This window comes from Pseudoliparis swirei, chromosome 22, assembly GCF_029220125.1.
Source record: "Pseudoliparis swirei isolate HS2019 ecotype Mariana Trench chromosome 22, NWPU_hadal_v1, whole genome shotgun sequence".
NCBI classification, from domain to species: domain Eukaryota; kingdom Metazoa; phylum Chordata; class Actinopteri; order Perciformes; family Liparidae; genus Pseudoliparis; species Pseudoliparis swirei.
The window spans coordinates 1,792,028-1,810,792 of record NC_079409.1 but is presented as its reverse complement, the minus strand read 5'-3'; the positions used below and the strand labels follow the sequence as shown (position 1 = coordinate 1,810,792).

General features: G+C 39.7%; 3 protein-coding genes and 1 non-coding gene across 5 annotated transcripts; 1 reads left to right on the top strand and 3 right to left on the bottom strand.

Moving 5' to 3' along the window:
• The first annotated feature begins 1,341 nt into the window (after positions 1 to 1,341).
• plekhf2 (pleckstrin homology domain containing, family F (with FYVE domain) member 2) lies at positions 1,342 to 9,057 on the top strand. The gene is made up of 2 exons (XM_056405987.1): positions 1,342 to 1,501; positions 6,245 to 9,057. Exon 2 carries the CDS (start codon positions 6,251 to 6,253, stop codon positions 7,001 to 7,003), a length of 753 nt encoding a protein of 250 aa, XP_056261962.1. The 5' UTR covers positions 1,342 to 1,501; positions 6,245 to 6,250; the 3' UTR covers positions 7,004 to 9,057.
• Positions 9,058 to 9,429: 372 nt separating this feature from the next.
• On the bottom strand, positions 9,430 to 12,939 carry wdr73 (WD repeat domain 73; the record flags this gene model as incomplete). Its single annotated transcript, XM_056444656.1, has 8 exons — positions 9,430 to 9,739; positions 9,841 to 10,191; positions 10,410 to 10,586; positions 11,039 to 11,106; positions 11,726 to 11,814; positions 11,889 to 11,974; positions 12,104 to 12,171; positions 12,866 to 12,939. Coding segments are annotated over 8 exons (1,140 nt in total), but the record flags the coding sequence as incomplete, so codon positions are not given.
• A 1,486-nt stretch (positions 12,940 to 14,425) lies between these two features.
• cfap418 (cilia and flagella associated protein 418) lies at positions 14,426 to 17,475 on the bottom strand. 2 transcript variants are annotated; one of them, XM_056406003.1, is made up of 6 exons: positions 17,354 to 17,475; positions 16,411 to 16,507; positions 16,189 to 16,247; positions 15,798 to 15,863; positions 15,638 to 15,733; positions 14,426 to 14,694 (listed from the first exon to the last, which is right to left on the bottom strand). In XM_056406003.1, exons 1-6 carry the CDS (start codon positions 17,473 to 17,475, stop codon positions 14,535 to 14,537), a joined length of 600 nt encoding a protein of 199 aa, XP_056261978.1. In that variant the 3' UTR covers positions 14,426 to 14,534. The 2 variants fall into 2 exon arrangements, with proteins under 2 accessions (XP_056261978.1, XP_056261980.1); XM_056406005.1 differs by having other exon boundaries at positions 16,189 to 16,241.
• A 964-nt stretch (positions 17,476 to 18,439) lies between these two features.
• trnas-aga (transfer RNA serine (anticodon AGA)) lies at positions 18,440 to 18,521 on the bottom strand. Its single transcript has one exon. It is a non-coding gene; the product is annotated as a tRNA-Ser (tRNA).
• Between the last annotated feature and the right edge of the window lie 244 nt (positions 18,522 to 18,765).

Here is an 18,765-nt window from a genome sequence, read left to right as displayed (position 1 = left end):
TTAATATTGCTGATTATGGCTTACAGCTTAAGAAAACTCTAAAATCCTATCTCATAAAATTTGAATATTTCCTCAGACCAAGTAAAAAAAAAGATTTATAACAGCAAAACAAAATCAAACATTTGAAAATGTGTTTCCAGGTGTTTCGAGTTAATTAGACGATTCAAGTGATTTGTTTAATACCCTACTAGTATACTTTTTCATGATATTCTAATATTTAGAGATAGGATATTTGAGTTTTCTTAAGCTGTAAGCCATAATCAGCAATATTAAAAGAATAAAAGGCTTGCAATATTTCAGTTGATTTGTAATGAATCCAGAATGCATGACATTTTTGTTTTTTTAATTGCATTACAGAAAATAAAGAACTTTATCACAATATTCTAATTTTCTGAGACAGTCCTGTATATGTGAACAAATATATATGTATAAATGTTTAAAAGGTCACGGTGCTTCTTTGGAGAGTCACCCTCAAGTCTGAGCCACTGCATTGAACACTATTCAATGTGTGTGTGTGTGTGTGTGTGTGTGTGTGTGTGTGTGTGTGTGTGTGTGTGTGTGTGAGTGTGTCTGTGTGTGTGTGTGTGTGTGTGTGATTACTGATGAACCACTGATGTCACAGTCGGTCTCAGTTCCGATGAACTTGTGATTCGGTTGAAAGATAAAAACACTTTTTAAACTAAGTGGACCTGGAGATGAGTTTTTAAAAGTCTCCTTCAAGCTTCAAGAGTTTGTGTTTAGTCGTGTTTGGTTTCCATGACAACCTGAGTTCGTGTTAAGCCCCCAGCGTGTTCGCTCCTGTTTGAGACTGATCCAGGATCACGGTCTCCTCCCAGCGTGCTGCCTTCACTGAACGTGGGAATATCCACTCCAAGAGACTTCAGGTCACTTGTTGAAACGCGTCTGAGGGCGTCAGGAAGACGTTGAGCCCTTTGCACATGCGCACTGGTGTGAGTAACACATTTAATACCCACGAGCTCTGTCGTAATATGGACTCAATGCAAAAGATGAGTTTTTTCCAGAAAACCCACCGACAGCTCCAGAGAGTTTCTTCTTGTTTTTATTAGTCACTGACAAGATGCTGATCATCATTTACTCCACAGCTTTATTTATTTATATCATATAATTACAGATCTGTTTGTTTACATGTGAAGAAGTACATTATGTTGGTTGGTGCGTTTGTAATTTGTCATAATTACAAGATAATATAAAGTCATGAAATAATAAGAACGTTTTCATAATTTCAATTCCATTTTAAATGCAATAACTATCTATCTATCTATCTATCTCTCTATCTATCGAGTAATCTAGTTTCCCAACTCTCACAGCGGGCCCTGAATGCGGCGTCCCGCTGCCATGTTGTTGTCTCTCGGAGTTTCCAGCTTCGGTCTCGTGTCGGCGGACTCACGGACTAGCAGGTGTCGCTTTACGGACCTCACCTGGACCACAACCGGGCTTCGGGCCGCCAACTAACGAACCGGAGCGCGAGCGGAGCCGCCGGGTTCGTACTTTATAACTTTTAAATTAGTTTAAAAGTTGTTGTCTCTGTCCCTGAAGCAGCTTAAAGCTAACGGCTAGTTAGCTAGCTTCTTCTACTTTTCACTCTTTTAAAAAGGTTTAAAAGGTGTGAACTTTGACGCGAAGACACGCGCAGGTGTGCGGCGTCGTAGCGCGAGCCCGCGCAGGTGAGCCGACGTCGGTAACGAAAGGGAACCGGAAGTCGGGAGCGAGTTAGTCTGGAGCTAATCGTCTGAGCTAAAGATGCTACATGCTACATGCTAACTGAAGTTAGTGCGACTAGTCTGAAAGTCACCATGGAAACTTTAAATACCTATATATACATGTAAATATGTTTAATACATGTATATATAACGTATACGTGTATATCAAACGTGTACATATCGTATATAATAAATATATAATATATATATTATATATATATAATATATTTATATTATATATGAATATCATGAATATGTATACTATATATATATATATATATATATTTACACATACATATTTATAATATATATATTTATACTATTAATATTTATTTGTGTTAATATGCGTTATACATATTTATTATATTTATATATAATGAATATTTATTTGTATAAATATTTGTTATAATATATATATACATTATATATATTTATTCATGTAAATATGCGTTATAAATATGCATTATTGATATTTATAATATATATATATTCTCATGTGAGTGCATACCATCTATTGGCACAATGGACAGTTTTAACATCTCGTCCCGTGTTTTATGATTCTATATTATAAATATTTATTTGTGTAAATATTTAGAATATATATATATATTCATGGCATTTCAGGTCGGAATATTTATCCACCAAAAGTACTTTTGGAAGTAGCGTACGCTTTTCTGACTGCAGCTGCCTCACAGGTGACCTCCTCTCTGGTGGAAGTGATCTTCACCCTTTAAATAAAGGAAGTCTGTCTGAGTCACTCTTGTGTTTTTCACTTGACTTCTTCTCTCGTGACTGGCAGTGAGGTCAAAGGTCATTCACGTGTAGTCCTTCCTGCTGGTAACCATTTACATCCACTATCTTACGTTTTTAAGTTTAAGGAAAGTTTTCAGATTAACATCCGTCTCTTTAAAACAAAATTCCAACTAATTTATTGGTTCTTTAGCCGTTAAGCATCAGAAAATACAGAAACGGTATTTTTGAATGTCTTATTTTGTACAAAACTAATGTTTAATGCTAAAATAAACTGGACTTAAAAATAGAAACACTCCTCAGAGGACAGAAAGAAACTCGGCCTGCATGTAAACACAGAGAAACCTCCTCCGGGGTCCTGAAGGCCACTTTCCTCCAGGGTCAGATTAAACAGAGTCCAGGAGGTCAGCTGATCGCCTCGACCAATCAGATTCCTCCGTCTCCAGGAGGTGTCTTCATTCTCTTTGTGTCGTAGAACCAGTTCAGCCAGGGCTAAATGGGTCAAGGTCGAGGGAAGACACACACACACACACACACACACACACACATAATCCAAAATGTCTCTGTTTAAATCTGGACTTGGATTAGACGCGTCAGAGTAACCGGTTACTTCCTGTCAGGTCGTTCACAGGTAGACCAACAAAACGGGGAGCGCTTGATTCGATGCATTGGAGGTGGTGTGTGTGTGTGTGTGTGTGTGAGTAGGGGTTGCTATTGGTGTCTTATTGATTATGGATTAGGGCCTCCGTCGGGTTTCTTTCTTTCTGCCTCTTCATCCTGTGAGGAACAGAACAGAACCACTTTTATTATCTAATATTAGTCGGTTGTGAGACTGAATTGTGCGTCTGTCAACACATTTGTTGACCGACTAAATCTGGGAATCTTGTTCTTGTTCTGCGTGTTTAAACGTGTAGCTGACTCATCGTTTAGCTGGACTCACGGATGTGTTTGAACCTGAGGATGAAAACTAAAGTGAGTTCAGGTCTGAGCGAGAGATAAATCATCGGCGTACTAAACTGTAAAACAGTGAGATTTTAGCATAAAAACACACACAAAATATCCATTTATTCATAAATAAAAGTCTCCTGAATATGGAAGTTAAACGTTTGTATAAGTAGTTTTTAATCGACTTTCGTGAAGAACAAAGTGGGATTATTGTGCCTCGTGACGTCTGAGCTGCTATTACTCTGATGATCACTTGTGTTTAAATACCTTTTAAAGTATTTATGTTTCTCTCTGAGGGAGGAAAGCTTCACTTCACTGTTATTAAAACAACAACAATTTATTTTAATAACAGTAAAATATCAAAATATAGTGATTTAATAAAATAACATTGATTTATTTTAATAACATGTTAAAATAATATAATAATTATGAAATATCAACATATAATAACTTAATAAAATATAACAATTTAATGAAATAACATTATACATTTATTTTGATAACATAGTAAAATATAGTAACTTAATAAAATATATATAATATAATAACTAGGGCTGTCAATCGATTAAAAAAAATTTAACTAATTAATCGCACATTTTGAAATTGCGATTAATTAATCGCGATTAATTGCGATTAATCGCAATTAAAAGTTAAAAGTTCATTCTTTTTAAAGACCAAACTGCACACAGAGCTGTGTTTTCAAAGAGGCTCCTACCTATAAAGTGCAGCGAGGTATTTAATATCATGGATGATAAATTGTTTCTTCAGTGAAACATCAGATTAGTAAAAAAAATATATATATTGAGACCCCATTGGTCCTGTCATCTTTACCACTGAACAGCAGAACCAGTGGCCTTGATAACTGACTGACATTCAAATATGTCACGTTAAACCTCTGGAGGCTGGGCTCATTTTATACATTTTACACAAAAAAAAAAATTCACCGTTTAACCCTTGTGTTGCCTTCGGGTCATTTTGACCTGAATCAATATTACACCCTCCTGCCGCCTTCGGGTTAATTTGACCCCATTCAATGTTTAATGTCGGTGTTCTTTCGGTAGTCAACAAACAAACATAAAGTGCCTCACACTTAAACTTGGAAAACAATATTAATTCTAATAATTTTCTGGAGGTTTTAATTGCTGGCGTCAAATTGAACCCAAAGGGTAAAATATGTTAGTAAATATAAAGGTAACAGGAGGGTTAAATATTTAATCGGGTCAAAATGACCCGAAGGCAACACAAGGGTTAAAAGTGTTTCCCTTCTTTTTAAAGACAAAACTTCACACAGAGCTGTGTTTTCAAAGAGGCTCCTACATATACAGTGCCAGCGAGGTATTTAATATCGTGGATGATAAATTGTTTCTTCAGTGAAACATCAGATTAGTAAAAAAAAAGAAGTATATTGAGACCCCATTGGTCCTGTCATCTTTAACACTGAACAGCAGAACCAGTGGCCTTGGTGACTGACTGACATTCACATATGTCACGTTATACATTTTACAAAATAAATTAAATTCACCGTTTAAAGTCTTTTGCATGTGACACACCCCCACGTGTTCTACATCAAACATTCCAGAACAATCTCAGCTCTGAAATGAGCCTCATTGTCCTCGCGCCGTGTCCTCTGGTTGTCTGACTGACAGGCTGCTAAATGAGCCTAACCTGTGAGGTGGGAGGTCCTTTGTGATTTACTGAGTGTTCATTGGTTTTTTTCCCCCCGAAATGTTGACAGACAAACGGATTGACCAATCACGTTGAAGGTTTCGTGTGTCGCGTTCTTTCCGCGCCGCGTCACCCGACACGTCGCGCCTCCGTTCCTCTGTGTGTCAGAGGGGGAGACGGGAGGAAGGAGGAGCAGGAGGAAACCCGACTGATTCATCCACCAGTTAAACTCATTTATGCTCCTTATTTTCGCGGAGAAATGATTGTTTTAAAAACGGAAACAGTGTCAAACCGTACTGCCGCGGTTTAAAAAAAAAAAAAAAAAAAACTTGCGTTAATTGCGGTAAAATATTTTAGTGCGTTAACGCGGCCAAATTAATCGCATAGATTAACGCGTTAACGCTGACAGCCCTAATAATAACATAACAAAATATATATTTAATAAAACAACATAACAAAATATAAAAATATCGTAATGTAATAAAATATATATATTTTAATACCATAATAAAGTTTTAAATAAAATAACATGTAACTAAATAATCAAACAATAAATGTAGTAATTAGGTTGAAGCTTTATTTTGCTGGTTCTGGGTAATTCTTTGATTTCCTGTATTGTTAATACATTGCGCTTTTATTGGTCATATTACATCATTTTTACATGAGAAACTGAGGGTTCAGTGCCTTGCTCAAGGACACCTCGACATGCAAAAATATTAATGAGCTCATGCCAGTTGTGTGATCTACTCTATTGTTATCTGAAGGGAATTTCAGGGAAATACGTATTTGGTTAAGCTAAGATGTTCTTTTAGGCAAGACAAGGTCGAGGAAATACACACACACACGCTACAGCCTGAAAACATTTATCTTTTCCTTCTGTCATAACATTCCGGAAATGAGCTGCAGGGGAAGTCTGGAGGAGTCACTCAACTCCTCAGGACCAGTTGAGTGACTCTGTGCCTGATGAAGTATTTTATTATGATATGAATATACATGCCATAAGTAACACTGTGTGTGTGTGTGTGTGTGTGAGTGTGAGACACACTAACGGGCACGACACGGATCACATGACTCGCTCTCCTGCTTTTCTTTTTTATAAAAGTAAAACAGTTTGACCTCTGGTTGACCTCTGTCTGACCTCTGGTTCTCAATGTTCCCTCCAGGTGAAGATGGTGGACCGGCTCGCGAACAGCGAGGCCAACTCCAAGCGCATCGGCGTGGTGGAGGGCTGCTTCGGCGCCGCCGGCCAGCCGCTCGTCATCCCCGGCCGCGTGCTGATCGGCGAGGGCGTGCTCACCAAGCTGTGCCGCAAGAAGCCCAAAGCGCGGCAGTTCTTCCTCTTCAACGACATCCTGGTGTACGGCAACATCGTGATCCAGAAGAAGAAGTACAACAAGCAGCACATCATCCCGCTGGAGGGCGTGACCATCGACACGGTGCCGGACGAGGGCGACCTGCGCAACGGCTGGCTCATCAAGACGCCCACCAAGTCCTTCGCCGTGTACGCCGCCACCGCCACGGAGAAGTCCGAGTGGATGAACCACATCGGGAAGTGCGTGGAGGACCTGCTGCAGAAGAGCGGCAAGGCGGCGCCGGGCGAGCACGCCGCGGTGTGGGTGCCCGACTCGGAGGCCACGGTGTGCATGCGCTGCCAGAAGGTGAGGTTCACGCCCGTCAGCCGGCGCCACCACTGCAGGAAGTGCGGCTTCGTGGTGTGCGGGCCGTGCTCCGAGAAGAAGCACCTGCTGCCCAGCCAGTCGTCCAAGCCCGTGCGCGTCTGCGAGTCCTGCTTCCTGCAGCTGACGGCGGCGGGCGGCGGCGGGCCGGCGGCGCCGCGGCGCTCCTCGGACTCCTACGGCCGGACGGGGTCAAAGTTCCACAACCTGTCGGACGATGACGACGAGGACGACAGCAGCGACTGAGACGACCGTCTCCTTCCTCCTCGCCCTCCTCTTCCTCCTCCCTGATGGTCGAGTCACGGAGGATTCATTCACTAACTCTTCAAACCAAAAGGGATCAAGATCAATATTCTCCTCAACGCAGTGATTGAAATGTGGAAATAACTGTCTGACGAGCTTTCTTCTGCTTCTTCTTCTCATCCTCTCTTCCTCCTCATCCTTCTTCTTCTCATCTTCCTTCTTCTTCTCATCCTCTCCTTCTCGTTCTTCTTCTCGACTCCATTGGGCTGCGATTCGTCACCACAGGACATAACGGTGCTAATGAGAAAACACCTCTTCCTCCTCACGGGGATATCTTGTTATTTCTGCAGAGAAAAGCTTAAAGTTTGACCTTCTCGCTCCTTCAGGTGGTTTTCTTCGGTTTTGTAAATTCGTCTGCAGCTAAATGTTCATTTTTATTTTATCAAAACAAAAAGTCGATTATATGCTAAACGCAGAGCTCTTCTTCTTGCTTCAGACAAATCAGCTGAAGCTTGTTTCAGGGGTTCCCCCCAAACTAACTCTACCGGTTGCCTTTGCTTCACGCTGTGTGTGTGTGTGTGTGTGTGTGTGTGTGTGTGTGTGTGTGTGTGTGTGTGTGTGTGTGTGTGTGTGTGTGTGTGTGTGTGTGTGTGTGTGTGTGTGTGTGTGTGTGTGTGTGTGTGTGTGTGTGTGTGTGTGTGTCAGGAGGGCTGTGAGCTACTTGAGCTTCATTCCTTTGTTCCGCCCAAATCTTTGAAATTAATAAGGAAATTATTATTTTTTTCATTTCTTTCTTGATATATTTTCACGTCAAACATTTTCTTTTTTCGAACAGAAATGTGCTGATAAGTTTCCTGGAACATATATTCAGCATCAAAATCCCTAAAAGATTCTCTAAATAAATGTTAGTTTAACTAACGGGTTGGTTCATTTTTTTGCACAGCTTTAAAATCTCGTGTTTATCGTCATTAAAATTACTTCCGCATGAAATTAAATATTATAAAACTTATAATTGACTTTAGAAAACGACAACCTAAACTTTGGCCCAGGCAGCCAATCAAATCGAGCGGGAGGCGGGCTTTTACTCCTGTTGAGAAGCTCGGGTTTCTTTTTTTTTTTGCAGCGCTTTAAACTCGTGTTTATTTGTCATTAATTCAGAATTAAATTAAATATTATAAAACGTCTAATTGACTGAATAAAACGTGTAGCCTGCTAAACGGTTTTTAAAAAGTGTAACTGTATCAGCTGGTGGTGTCTCGCCGCTCGTCAACGTCAAGCTTTGGCCACGTCAGCCAATCAGATCGAGCGGGAGGCGGGCCTTACCGCTGACTTCCTGTTTCCGGGAGGAACGCTCGATGTTCGCGGGTTTTCTTTTTTTTTATTCGCGCTGAATGATTTTATTTTTCTCTTTCAACCAGCGGTCAACATTGTTTTCCTCTTACATTTAATAATATTGTAGAATATAACGCATTTAATACTTACTTTGATGCTCCACATCCCGTTATATTATATATTATATATCTCTATATTCTAGAGAAGGCGTTTCCCTCCAGAGCGCCGATGAAAACTATGTCACACGGAGAATATTTAGTTCATTTTAGGGTAAAATGACCTTTTTTTAATGTCGTTTGTTTTGTTTAACGTTTTTAAAACGTATCCGTTTCCATTCCAGGCTTCTTTCGTTCCTGATAATTAATATCTGGTGCTTTGTTTCTAGAGGAGAATAAGTGAGTTAATAATGATAACAAATAAACTAAGACTAGAATAAGAGCAACTGGTGGAGATCTTGGTTTGTCCATTTTTTCCGAGGTGCAAGCGAACGCCTCGTCTGAACTCTGAAGAAAGAGGGAATTGTTTTAATTAATTAAAAAAGATTCTTTAGTTTTACAGATTTAATAATGTTGATGAAAGCAAAACATGATCACAGCTGTTCTTCATACTCTGGGTGATGGTGATGTGGGAGGGGCCTCAGGGCTCAGCTCTGGATTAATGTGAGCACATGACTTTTGATCTGATCCATGACGACTTTCAAAATAAAGCTTCATCTTTTAATCCTTTTATGCTTCGTTTTTTGTACAGAATTAGTTTTGGGTTTATTGTCTTTGTTTATATTTATAAATTATATAAAAATACATATTAATATATTTAAATATTTTTATATTTATATGTAAATACATATTTTGTATATATATTTTATTTAAATATATTTGTATATAATTATTTTTATACAATTTTTATAAAATGTATTCATATAAATAGTTATATAAATATATATTTTATACTGTATCAATTCTCAAGAACACTTGATTTTTATTTAATTGTTTATATAGTTTGGTTTATTTTATATTTAATTAATTTTGGTGAGTCTGACCATGAGATTATTTTGTATTTAATTGTCGTCACGTTGCCGTAGAGGACGAAGGCTTCAGGAAGTCTGACAGTTTTTATAAAATGATATTTAAATGTTCTACATAACGCTTACAGTATTACAACAACATGGCCCCGCCCCCCGTCAGCAGCCGGCAGCCGATTGGTCGACCCAGTCCCACACGTGGACGGAGCCGTCCGAGGCCGCGGACAGCAGCGTCCGAGGCCGCTCGGGGTGCCACGCGTGGGCGGCGACGAAGACGCCGGGCGGCGAGGAGACGGCGTGGCCGCGGTGCTCGAACAGCGGCTCCACGTCCCGCGGCGCCGCCGTCCAGAGCGCCGTGTCGTAGATCTGAACGCCGCCATCGAAACCTGCAGACGGAGAGCACCGTAAATAACCCGCAACGCCACTCGGCTAACACTTTCCCCTCGTTTCCAGTCACTATGCTAAGCTAACTAGCCCGTGAACTCACCCGACACCGCCACACGGCCGTCCAGCGCCGGCGCCCACGACACGCCGACCGCCGGGTCGCTGCGACCCGATTGGACGTTGAGCTGCGCCCGACTCACGGCGGCGCCGGGGCTCCTCAGGTCCGAGACCTCCGCCTGGCCGGACGAGGAGAGCCTGAGGACGCCGCGGGGGGACGCGGCCGTCCACCAGAGGGCGGCGGCGCCCGGAGAAGCCGGCGGCGGCGCCGGGTGGAGCTGAGGGGCGGCGGCCGTCCGCGTGTCGGCCACGTAGACGTTCCCGCTGGCGGCGCCGGCGAGGAAAACGGCGTCGCTCAGGAACTGTAGCGAGCTCAGAGGGTCGTTGGAGGTCGTCTCTGTGGGGACAGAACCAAAACATCTGGAGCCTGAACGCACCATGAGAACGTTATCATTTACCTACAGCCAGTACTCATGTTCACTGAGCAGAGCCTGAACGCATCATCATGCAACTGAATGGACAAACATCGTAACATTCGCTCGTCTGATTCCAGGTACTTCGATCGCGTTCACCACTCTGCCCTCTCTCTCTGATTGGTGGACGTGTCGGACTCACCGAGCGCGTACAGGATCTGACCCGAGGTCAGCTGAGTCAGCTGCACGTCGCCGCTGTGAGCGCCGTGAAGGACTTGAGACGAGACTCGAGCTGCGATCCTCGAGCCTCCTCCGGAAACACTCTTCGTGGTCTTCCTCCTCTTCCTCCCCTCCACGCGGCCCGTCAGCCGGATCACGTCTGTCATTGGACGACGAGACGACCAATCGCGTCGTGAGAAAACACGACGTTTATAAAACACAACATTTATAAAACACGACGTTTATAAAACACAACATTTATAAAACACGACGTTTATAAAACACGACGTTTATAAAACACGACATTTATAAAACACGACGTTTATAAAACACATTTATAAAACACGACGTTTATAAAACACGACATTTATAAAACTCGACATTTATAAAACTCAACATTTATTAAACACAACGTTTATAAAACACGACATTTATAAAACACAACGTTTATAAAACACGACATTTATAAAACACGACGTTTATAAAACACGTTCATAAAACACGACGTTTATAAAACACGACGTTTATAAAACATTCTTTTATAAACACAAAGTTCTGGAAACATTAATAAAATGATAAACGTCGTCTTTTCTCCAGGCGACCTGAACTCACCGCTGTCGTCTCCTCCGACGCTCCACACCTGCAGGTCAGAGCTCAGCCCGTCGTTGGTGACGACACACCTGCAACAACAACAACAACAACAACAACAGGAGGTGAGTGGAGTTATTCATGACATTTATTATTTTACTGTAGTTTGACTTATTGATAAGAGTTCAGTTTGATTTACATGAAGTCAGTAAACATGTATTTGTAGAACGAGCTGCTGCCGGCTTACATTTCTTTAATGTTTATGTATTAGAAACCCTTATTTCTGGTATTTATGAAAGGCAGATATTTAATTAATTGCTCCAAACTTTTCACAATTGTCTTTTTTTAAATATAGGTTTTATTTATATTTTTACTCCCATAAAATTTGAATATATATATATAAATAAATATACATTCAAGGTTAACTAAATATAATATATATATTCTAAATGTTAACTAAATGCAATATTATAATATATATAAATAATATGTAAATATATAAATTCTAAATGTGAACTAAATATAATAATATATATAAATAATATATAAATATATATATGAGCCATATTTTACACTTTTCCTTTAACACATATTTTGTTCGAATATATTTTGCATTTAAAATGAAGATTTACAAAAAATTATTTGCAAAGTACAACAGGAAGCAAAATAAGATAAACACGACATTCGCACGTCGACGTGCCTCAAACGCACCGTGAGCCCGGGACGTGTGTGAGGCAGCGGACCGGACCCTCCGTGAACCCACCGTGGACCACTTTGAAGTCCCGTTCTGCACAGAGACCCTGAACACAACACACATATAAATAAAGAATCCAGATTTAAATATATAAAAACTAAAGTTCAGACTGAGTCTCACTTTATTCTCATCGGCGAAAAGCTTCAGCGGTAAAAGCAGCTCCAGGATTTCATTTTTAGAAGAAGCGTGTCCGGCCACACACACGGCTGCAAACACCAAGACAAACATCTAATTTGACTTTATCATTATTAATTTGTGCACAAGTAAAAACGTAATATGTGAATGGAATAATTCCAGATGATAATGAGTGTAGTGGAAGTGAGCCGTGAGCTCACTCTTCGCTGACGTCCACTCCAGGACCTGGGTGGGATGCTCCAGCTGGTACACGTGGAGGTCTTTGTACCTGCAGCAACAGGAAGTGAAGACGAACTATGTATTAATATTATTTTTATTATTTTATTTATAAGCTATAAACAGCAAAGGAGCTGCAGAAAAGAAGTTCTATGAATGGATTCAGAACTAAATAAATATGCTTTTTTCACTCTATAATTTCAATTTAAATAACATTCCTACATTAAATAATGTTTTCATATATATTACCACTTTTTAAACGTGCAGTAATTTCACTTTTGAACAATTTTGAACAATCAATTTACTTGAGAACAATGTAAAATCTATACTTTCACATTTCAGGGCTGAGCACAAATTCATCTTTAAAATAAGTTTTATTTTTCCTAATTCATGGAATGAACTCTTTAATTCTGCATTTCTATAATTAACTTAGTCCACTTATAAATAAGTTTCACAAACAGATTAAAGTTGTTTTTTTCACAACTGAACTTTGACTTTAGTCAAATATGTGACTGCAAAGTTTAGTTAAAGCTAAATGAATCAAAACATGTCAGAATTAGACGCAGGAATCGTCTTATTATTAATATAATTATTCATATTATTATTGATAACCGACGGGAGAGCGAGAGGAAACTAAACTTCAAAGGTTTTTAAGCGCAGTTCGGTTTTATTATGAATTAAAATGAATGTAATTAAAGCTTCTTGAAGCACGAACGTTAAACATATAACATATAAACACTCCTCACGTCTTCAGGGACTCGAGGAACCAGTCGTCCAAAACATCGTGAAAGTCTGCTTCCTCCATCTCGGCCGTCGCACCACGTGACCGTTCATGTTTGAGTCAGTTGTTTACTTCCGGTTCGTCTCCCGAGAGTAAAGGACACAGCGCCCCCTGCTGGACCGGAGTTACAGATTTATTTAAGAGGCAATTTGGACCTTGTTTTATACTCACAATATTCTACAGACAAATTGAACTATAATATAGAGGACAGGAAACACAAATAAATATACATTTATATATATATATATTAGGGCTGTCAATCGATTAAAAAAAATTAACTAATTAATCGCACATTTTGAAATTGCGATTAATCGCAATTAATCGCGATTAATCGCGCTTAAAAGTGTTTTCCTTCTTTTTAAAGTATATTGAGACCCCATTGGTCCTGTCATCTTTACCACTGAACAGCAGAACCAGTGGCCTTGGTAACTGACTGACATTCACATATGTCACATTAACCCTCTGGAGGCTGGGGGCATTTTATACATTTTACAAAATAAATTAAATTCACCTTTTAAAGTCTTTTGCATGTGACACACCCCCACGTGTTCTACATCAAACATTCCAGAACAATCTCAGCTCTGAAATGAGGCTCATTGTCCTCGCGCCGTGTTCTCTGGTTCTCTGACTGACAGGCTGCTAATGAGCCTCACCTGTGAGGTGGGAGGTCCTTTGTGATTTACTGAGTGTTCATTGGTTGTTTTTACCGAAACGGATTGACAAATCACGTTGAAGGTTTCGTGTGTCGAGTTCTTTCCGCGCCGCGTGACGGGAGGAAGGAGGAGCAGGAGGAAACCCGACTGATTCATCCACGAGTTAAACTCATTTATGATCCTTATTTTCGCGGAGAAATAATTGTTTTAAAAACGGAAACAGTGTCAAACCGTACTGCCGCGGTTAAAAAAAAAAAAAGATGCTCCTCTGTCCGTTAGAGGACTGTGTAGTGAACAAAGTTGCGTTAAAATATTTTAGTGCGTTAACGCGGCCAAATTAATCGCATAGATTAACGCGTTAACGCTGACAGCCCTAATATATATATAATTAAAAGTAGCAATATCACAGTGTAGAAACATTCACTGAGTTAAAAAACCAAGAGTCCAGATATACTTCAAGTACCGAGGTTATTTATTATGTAGAATAACATTGTCAATATTCTTGACACGTGAATGCACATTATTATTTAATAATTATTTAATAATGTATTTTGTCTTAATTCAAACCATTAAAAAGTAATGTAAAAAATATATATTTTAGAATAATTTACGATAAAATGTAAAAAAATAGTCCAACATGTTGAGTTCAAATGAGGTGAACAAGATATCTTGAATTATAGATTTTTCTATGTGAGTTTCATCGTGATTTGTGGTTAAAGTGACTACGACAAGCCACTGACTCCTCCTCCTCCTCCTCCCTCCTCCTCTCTGAGGATGTTATATATAAATCCCTTTCTGTAATTTTTGCCCAGATTAATTCAGAATGTTCTTCAAACTTTAGGATTTTTACCTTCACATAAAACTCCATCAAGAAAATGACATCATTTTTATTTAACATCAGGTCAAAGGTAAAAAACCTATTAATACACCTTATTTAAAGAATTGACTCTTATACGGTCTCTATATAAAACCAGGTCCTCTTCAGTCCCGGTGTCTCCCGCAGACCCAGCGGAGTCCGGCTCGGCCTCGGAGGTCCGTCGGCTCGGTGGCCGTGAACCAGCTGCACTGGCAGGCGAAGGCCCGCGAGCCGCTCCTCTTCTTCAGCCGGGCGGCGAGCTTCAGGCGGTCCGGTACGTTGTTCCTGAGACACACGAAGAAGAAACACGGAAGCTGCATTCTCTCTCCTGACCACCAGGGGGCGACTCCTCTGGTTGTATAGAAGTCTATGCTTCATGTGTTAAAGCTGCATTCTCTCCTGACCACCAGGGGGCTCCTCTAGTTGTATAGAAGTCTATGCTTCATGTGTTAAAGCTGCATTCTCTCTCCTGACCACCAGGGGGCGACTCCTCTGGTTGTATAGAAGTCTATGCTTCATGTGTTAAAGCTGCATTCTCTCTCCTGACCACCAGGGGGCTCCTCTAGTTGTATAGAAGTCTATGCTTCATGTGTTAAAGCTGCATTCTCTCTCCTGACCACCAGGGGGCTCCTCTGGTTGTATAGAAGTCTATGCTTCATGTGTTAAAGCTGCATTCTCTCTCCTGACCACCAAGGGGCGACTCCTCTGGTTGTATAGAAGTCTATGCTTCATGTATTAAAGCTGCATTCTCTCTCCTGACCACCAGGGGGCTCCTCTGGTTGTATAGAAGTCTATGCTTCATGTGTTAAAGCTGCATTCTCTCTCCTGACCACCAAGGGGCGACTCCTCTGGTTGTATAGAAGTCTATGCTTCATGTGTTAAAGCTGCATTCTCTCTCCTGACCACCAGGGGGCTCCTCTGGTTGTATAGAAGTCTATGCTTCATGTGTTAAAGCTGCATTCTCTCTCCTGACCACCAGGGGGCTCCTCTGGTTGTATAGAAGTCTATGCTTCATGTGTTAAAGCTGCATTCTCTCTACTGACCACCAGGGGGCGACTCCTCTGGTTGTATAGAAGTCTATGCTTCATGTGTTAAAGCTGCATTCTCTCTCCTGACCACCAGGGGGCGACTCCTCTGGTTGTATAGAAGTCTATGCTTCATGTGTTAAAGCTGCATTCTCTCTCCTGCCCACCAGGGGGCTCCTCTGGTTGTATAGAAGGGGGCTCACCTGAGGAACAGGTAGTCACAGGACGCGTCCCACTCGCAGTCGTCGAACGTCAGCACCCTGAAGTCACATGACGTGCACCTCAGCTGGTCACATGACCTGTGGGCGGTAACCATCGTTAATGAGTCGTTAGGAACCAGGAAGTGGACTCGTGTGTTCTCACCTCTTGGACGTCGCCGTGCCGACGCCGCTCGGCACCGAGCTGCCGCCCACGAACACGGGGCAGCACCTGCACGATGACATCATCAATGTTATTATTCATATTATTTACGTTATAACGGGATATTTATTACTTTGTATAAGTATCATTGGTTACAATTTTTTTTTTATCATTAACAAATATTAGAAATTGTTCAGAAAAATATGCAAAAATGAATGACATTATAATTGATTATATTATTTTACATAGACTTTTGATACAATAACTAACTTTTAATATAATAATTATTAGTAAGAATGAATGAATTGTCAATAAAAAATTCAATATGAATGTTTATTATAATTATATCCCAATAAGCAGCTGTAATTATTGTTATTATGTTTATTTAACTTACTTTCTTCCTCCCGACTGAGACGACGGCTTCTTTTCTCCTCGCTCAGGAAACGCCTGCGTCTGAAATAATTTAATTTAATTTCTTTTTTAAAAATCTCATTAATTTAAACCGTGTTTGTCTCAACGTTCCTGTTGCTTTGAATCATCATCAAACTCGTGAATATCAACCTTCATTAATATATTATAATAAATGGGTTCATTTCTAGTTAAAGTGCACGTTCACCTTCAGAGAGGAACCTCCGGACTCGTCCAGGAAGTCTTCCAGCAGAGCGTCGAGGTCGGCGAGGTCGCTGCTGATTGGCTGCTCGGGCTTCACAGCTCTAAATGAGGAAACAAGGTATTTAATGTTTAATATTTAAGGTTTCATCCATTTAAACTTTACACAACATATTTATTATCGTCCGTTTCCAGTATTTATAAACAGTGTTTGCTTCTTAGTATTTCAGAAATACATTAAATAAATTAAAAGAAATTATATATTCAATATGGAGCTTTCTCTTTTGTAATATTATATATATTTTTGTATTTGAGTTTAAATATTTGTGTACATAGTAAGTTATGTGGGTAAAACGTCCGGTTTTGTAAAATAACAAACTAAATATCCCTTTAAACTCGTTTTGCTTTCAGAAAATATTTCAACTCATTCCTGATTTTACAAATATATTACCTCTCACAGAATAGATGCATCAAACTGAGTATTTTGTATTTACTATGTCTCTTAAGATATTAAAAATAAACAACATATAGGGAATTCATTATTAGGAACGATCCTCCTAACCCCATCATTAACACAAAGTGTGCCAACAATGTCACACACAAAAACAGAAATAAATAAACAAACAAACAAAAATAACAAATGATAAGATTAAACTCCAAGCAGGCTTAAGAATAGATAATTATGTCATAGACTGAAGAACATATCATTAAATAAGTGTTATGATGGACAGATACATCTGTTTCCTTTAACAAGAAGACATTGTTTATTTATATTTATTAAATATATATATATTTAAAGTGCTTCTCGTGATAATTAGATCACAGACTGTTCTAAATAGTAATTAAACATAATAATTACGATGTAAAAGGGTTAAACTAAGAGTTTAGAGGACTAGTTTGCCGCTTTATTGACGTCAATAATCAACGTTATGAGCGGCTGATGCATCGACCTGCGTGTCACGTGTCCCGCGGTGCCTCGCGCGCTGCTTCCGGTCGACGTCGCGTCGGAACCGCCGCGGCAGAACCTCCGTTCCACGTCGTCCAGCAGCTCGTCCAGGTCCTCGTCCTCCATGTTGTTTGTGGGGGGGGACATAATAACCGGATGCGCGCGCAGTCTGAGCACGCTCCATGTCGCTAAGTAACAAGGGAAAAAAGCGGAATTGGAGCGACGCCTCCTTCAAAATAAATGTCGCAGTATTCAGATAGATAGATATTAATCCCGCAATAAGGCATCATTTATACAGATAGTTTATAAGCAAAACAACTACAACAATATATATCAGGCACAATGCAAGGAAATAGAATACAAAATAAGAAAAAAGTCAGAATATATACATCAAATAGAATTTAATAAGAAAAAAGCACAATTTATATAAAGAAATTGAAAATAATAAGAAAAATACACAACATAAAAAAATATAATGTAATAAGAAAAAGTGCACAATACATACAAATAATATAATATAATAAGAAAAAATTCTCAATATATACAGAAAATAGAATAGAAAAATAAGAAAAAAGCACAATGTATAAAGCAAATAGAATAGAATAAGAAGAAAAATGCACAATACATTTTTTTAATTGAATAATAATTAAAAAATCACATTACATACAAAACATATAATAGAATAATACGAACAAATGAACATTATCTCACACAAATTAAAGAGAATGATTTTAAATAAAATTAATTAACAAAGCAAACTAAACCATTCTCATTATTGTTTTATTTTAGTTTATGTTGTTTGCTGTTGTATACTGTTTGTTTGTTTGTTTGGCTTCATTGTGTTGCCAAACAAATATGTATGTAATATGTTTATTTATGTGACGTCACCTCAAACCAGAACACATTTTAAGTTCTAGAATAAGAGTTTTTAATCTTGGGTTGAAACGTTTACATTCAGACATCAGGACAAGATGCAGGAAAACATTAATAACTGATATATTGGTTTTCTGCATGTAATAAATGAATAAACTAACCAAGCATAACAATAATAATACGTGGGGGTTTTTTCGAAGAAAAAAAAAAAAGGTCACGTTGTCGGCAGGATTTGAACCTGCGCGGGGAGACCCCAATGGATTTCTAGTCCATCGCCTTAACCACTCGGCCACGACAACCAGCTGGCGGAAAGGAGCCGGGAGACAGCCCGACCGCCGGGAGACAGCCCGACCGCCGGGGAGCGGCTACAGCCCGCGGCCCCCAGCCCGCGGTGCTCTGGATCACGATCAATAAACGTAATTCAGTGGAAAGATAAACAGAGATGTCGTCATATAAAGTTCTCTACGTTACAGGAAGTGATTATTTAGAAATGGTCACGTGTTGTGTGGTACCGAACATCCGGGTAACTTCATTTTCCCCGAG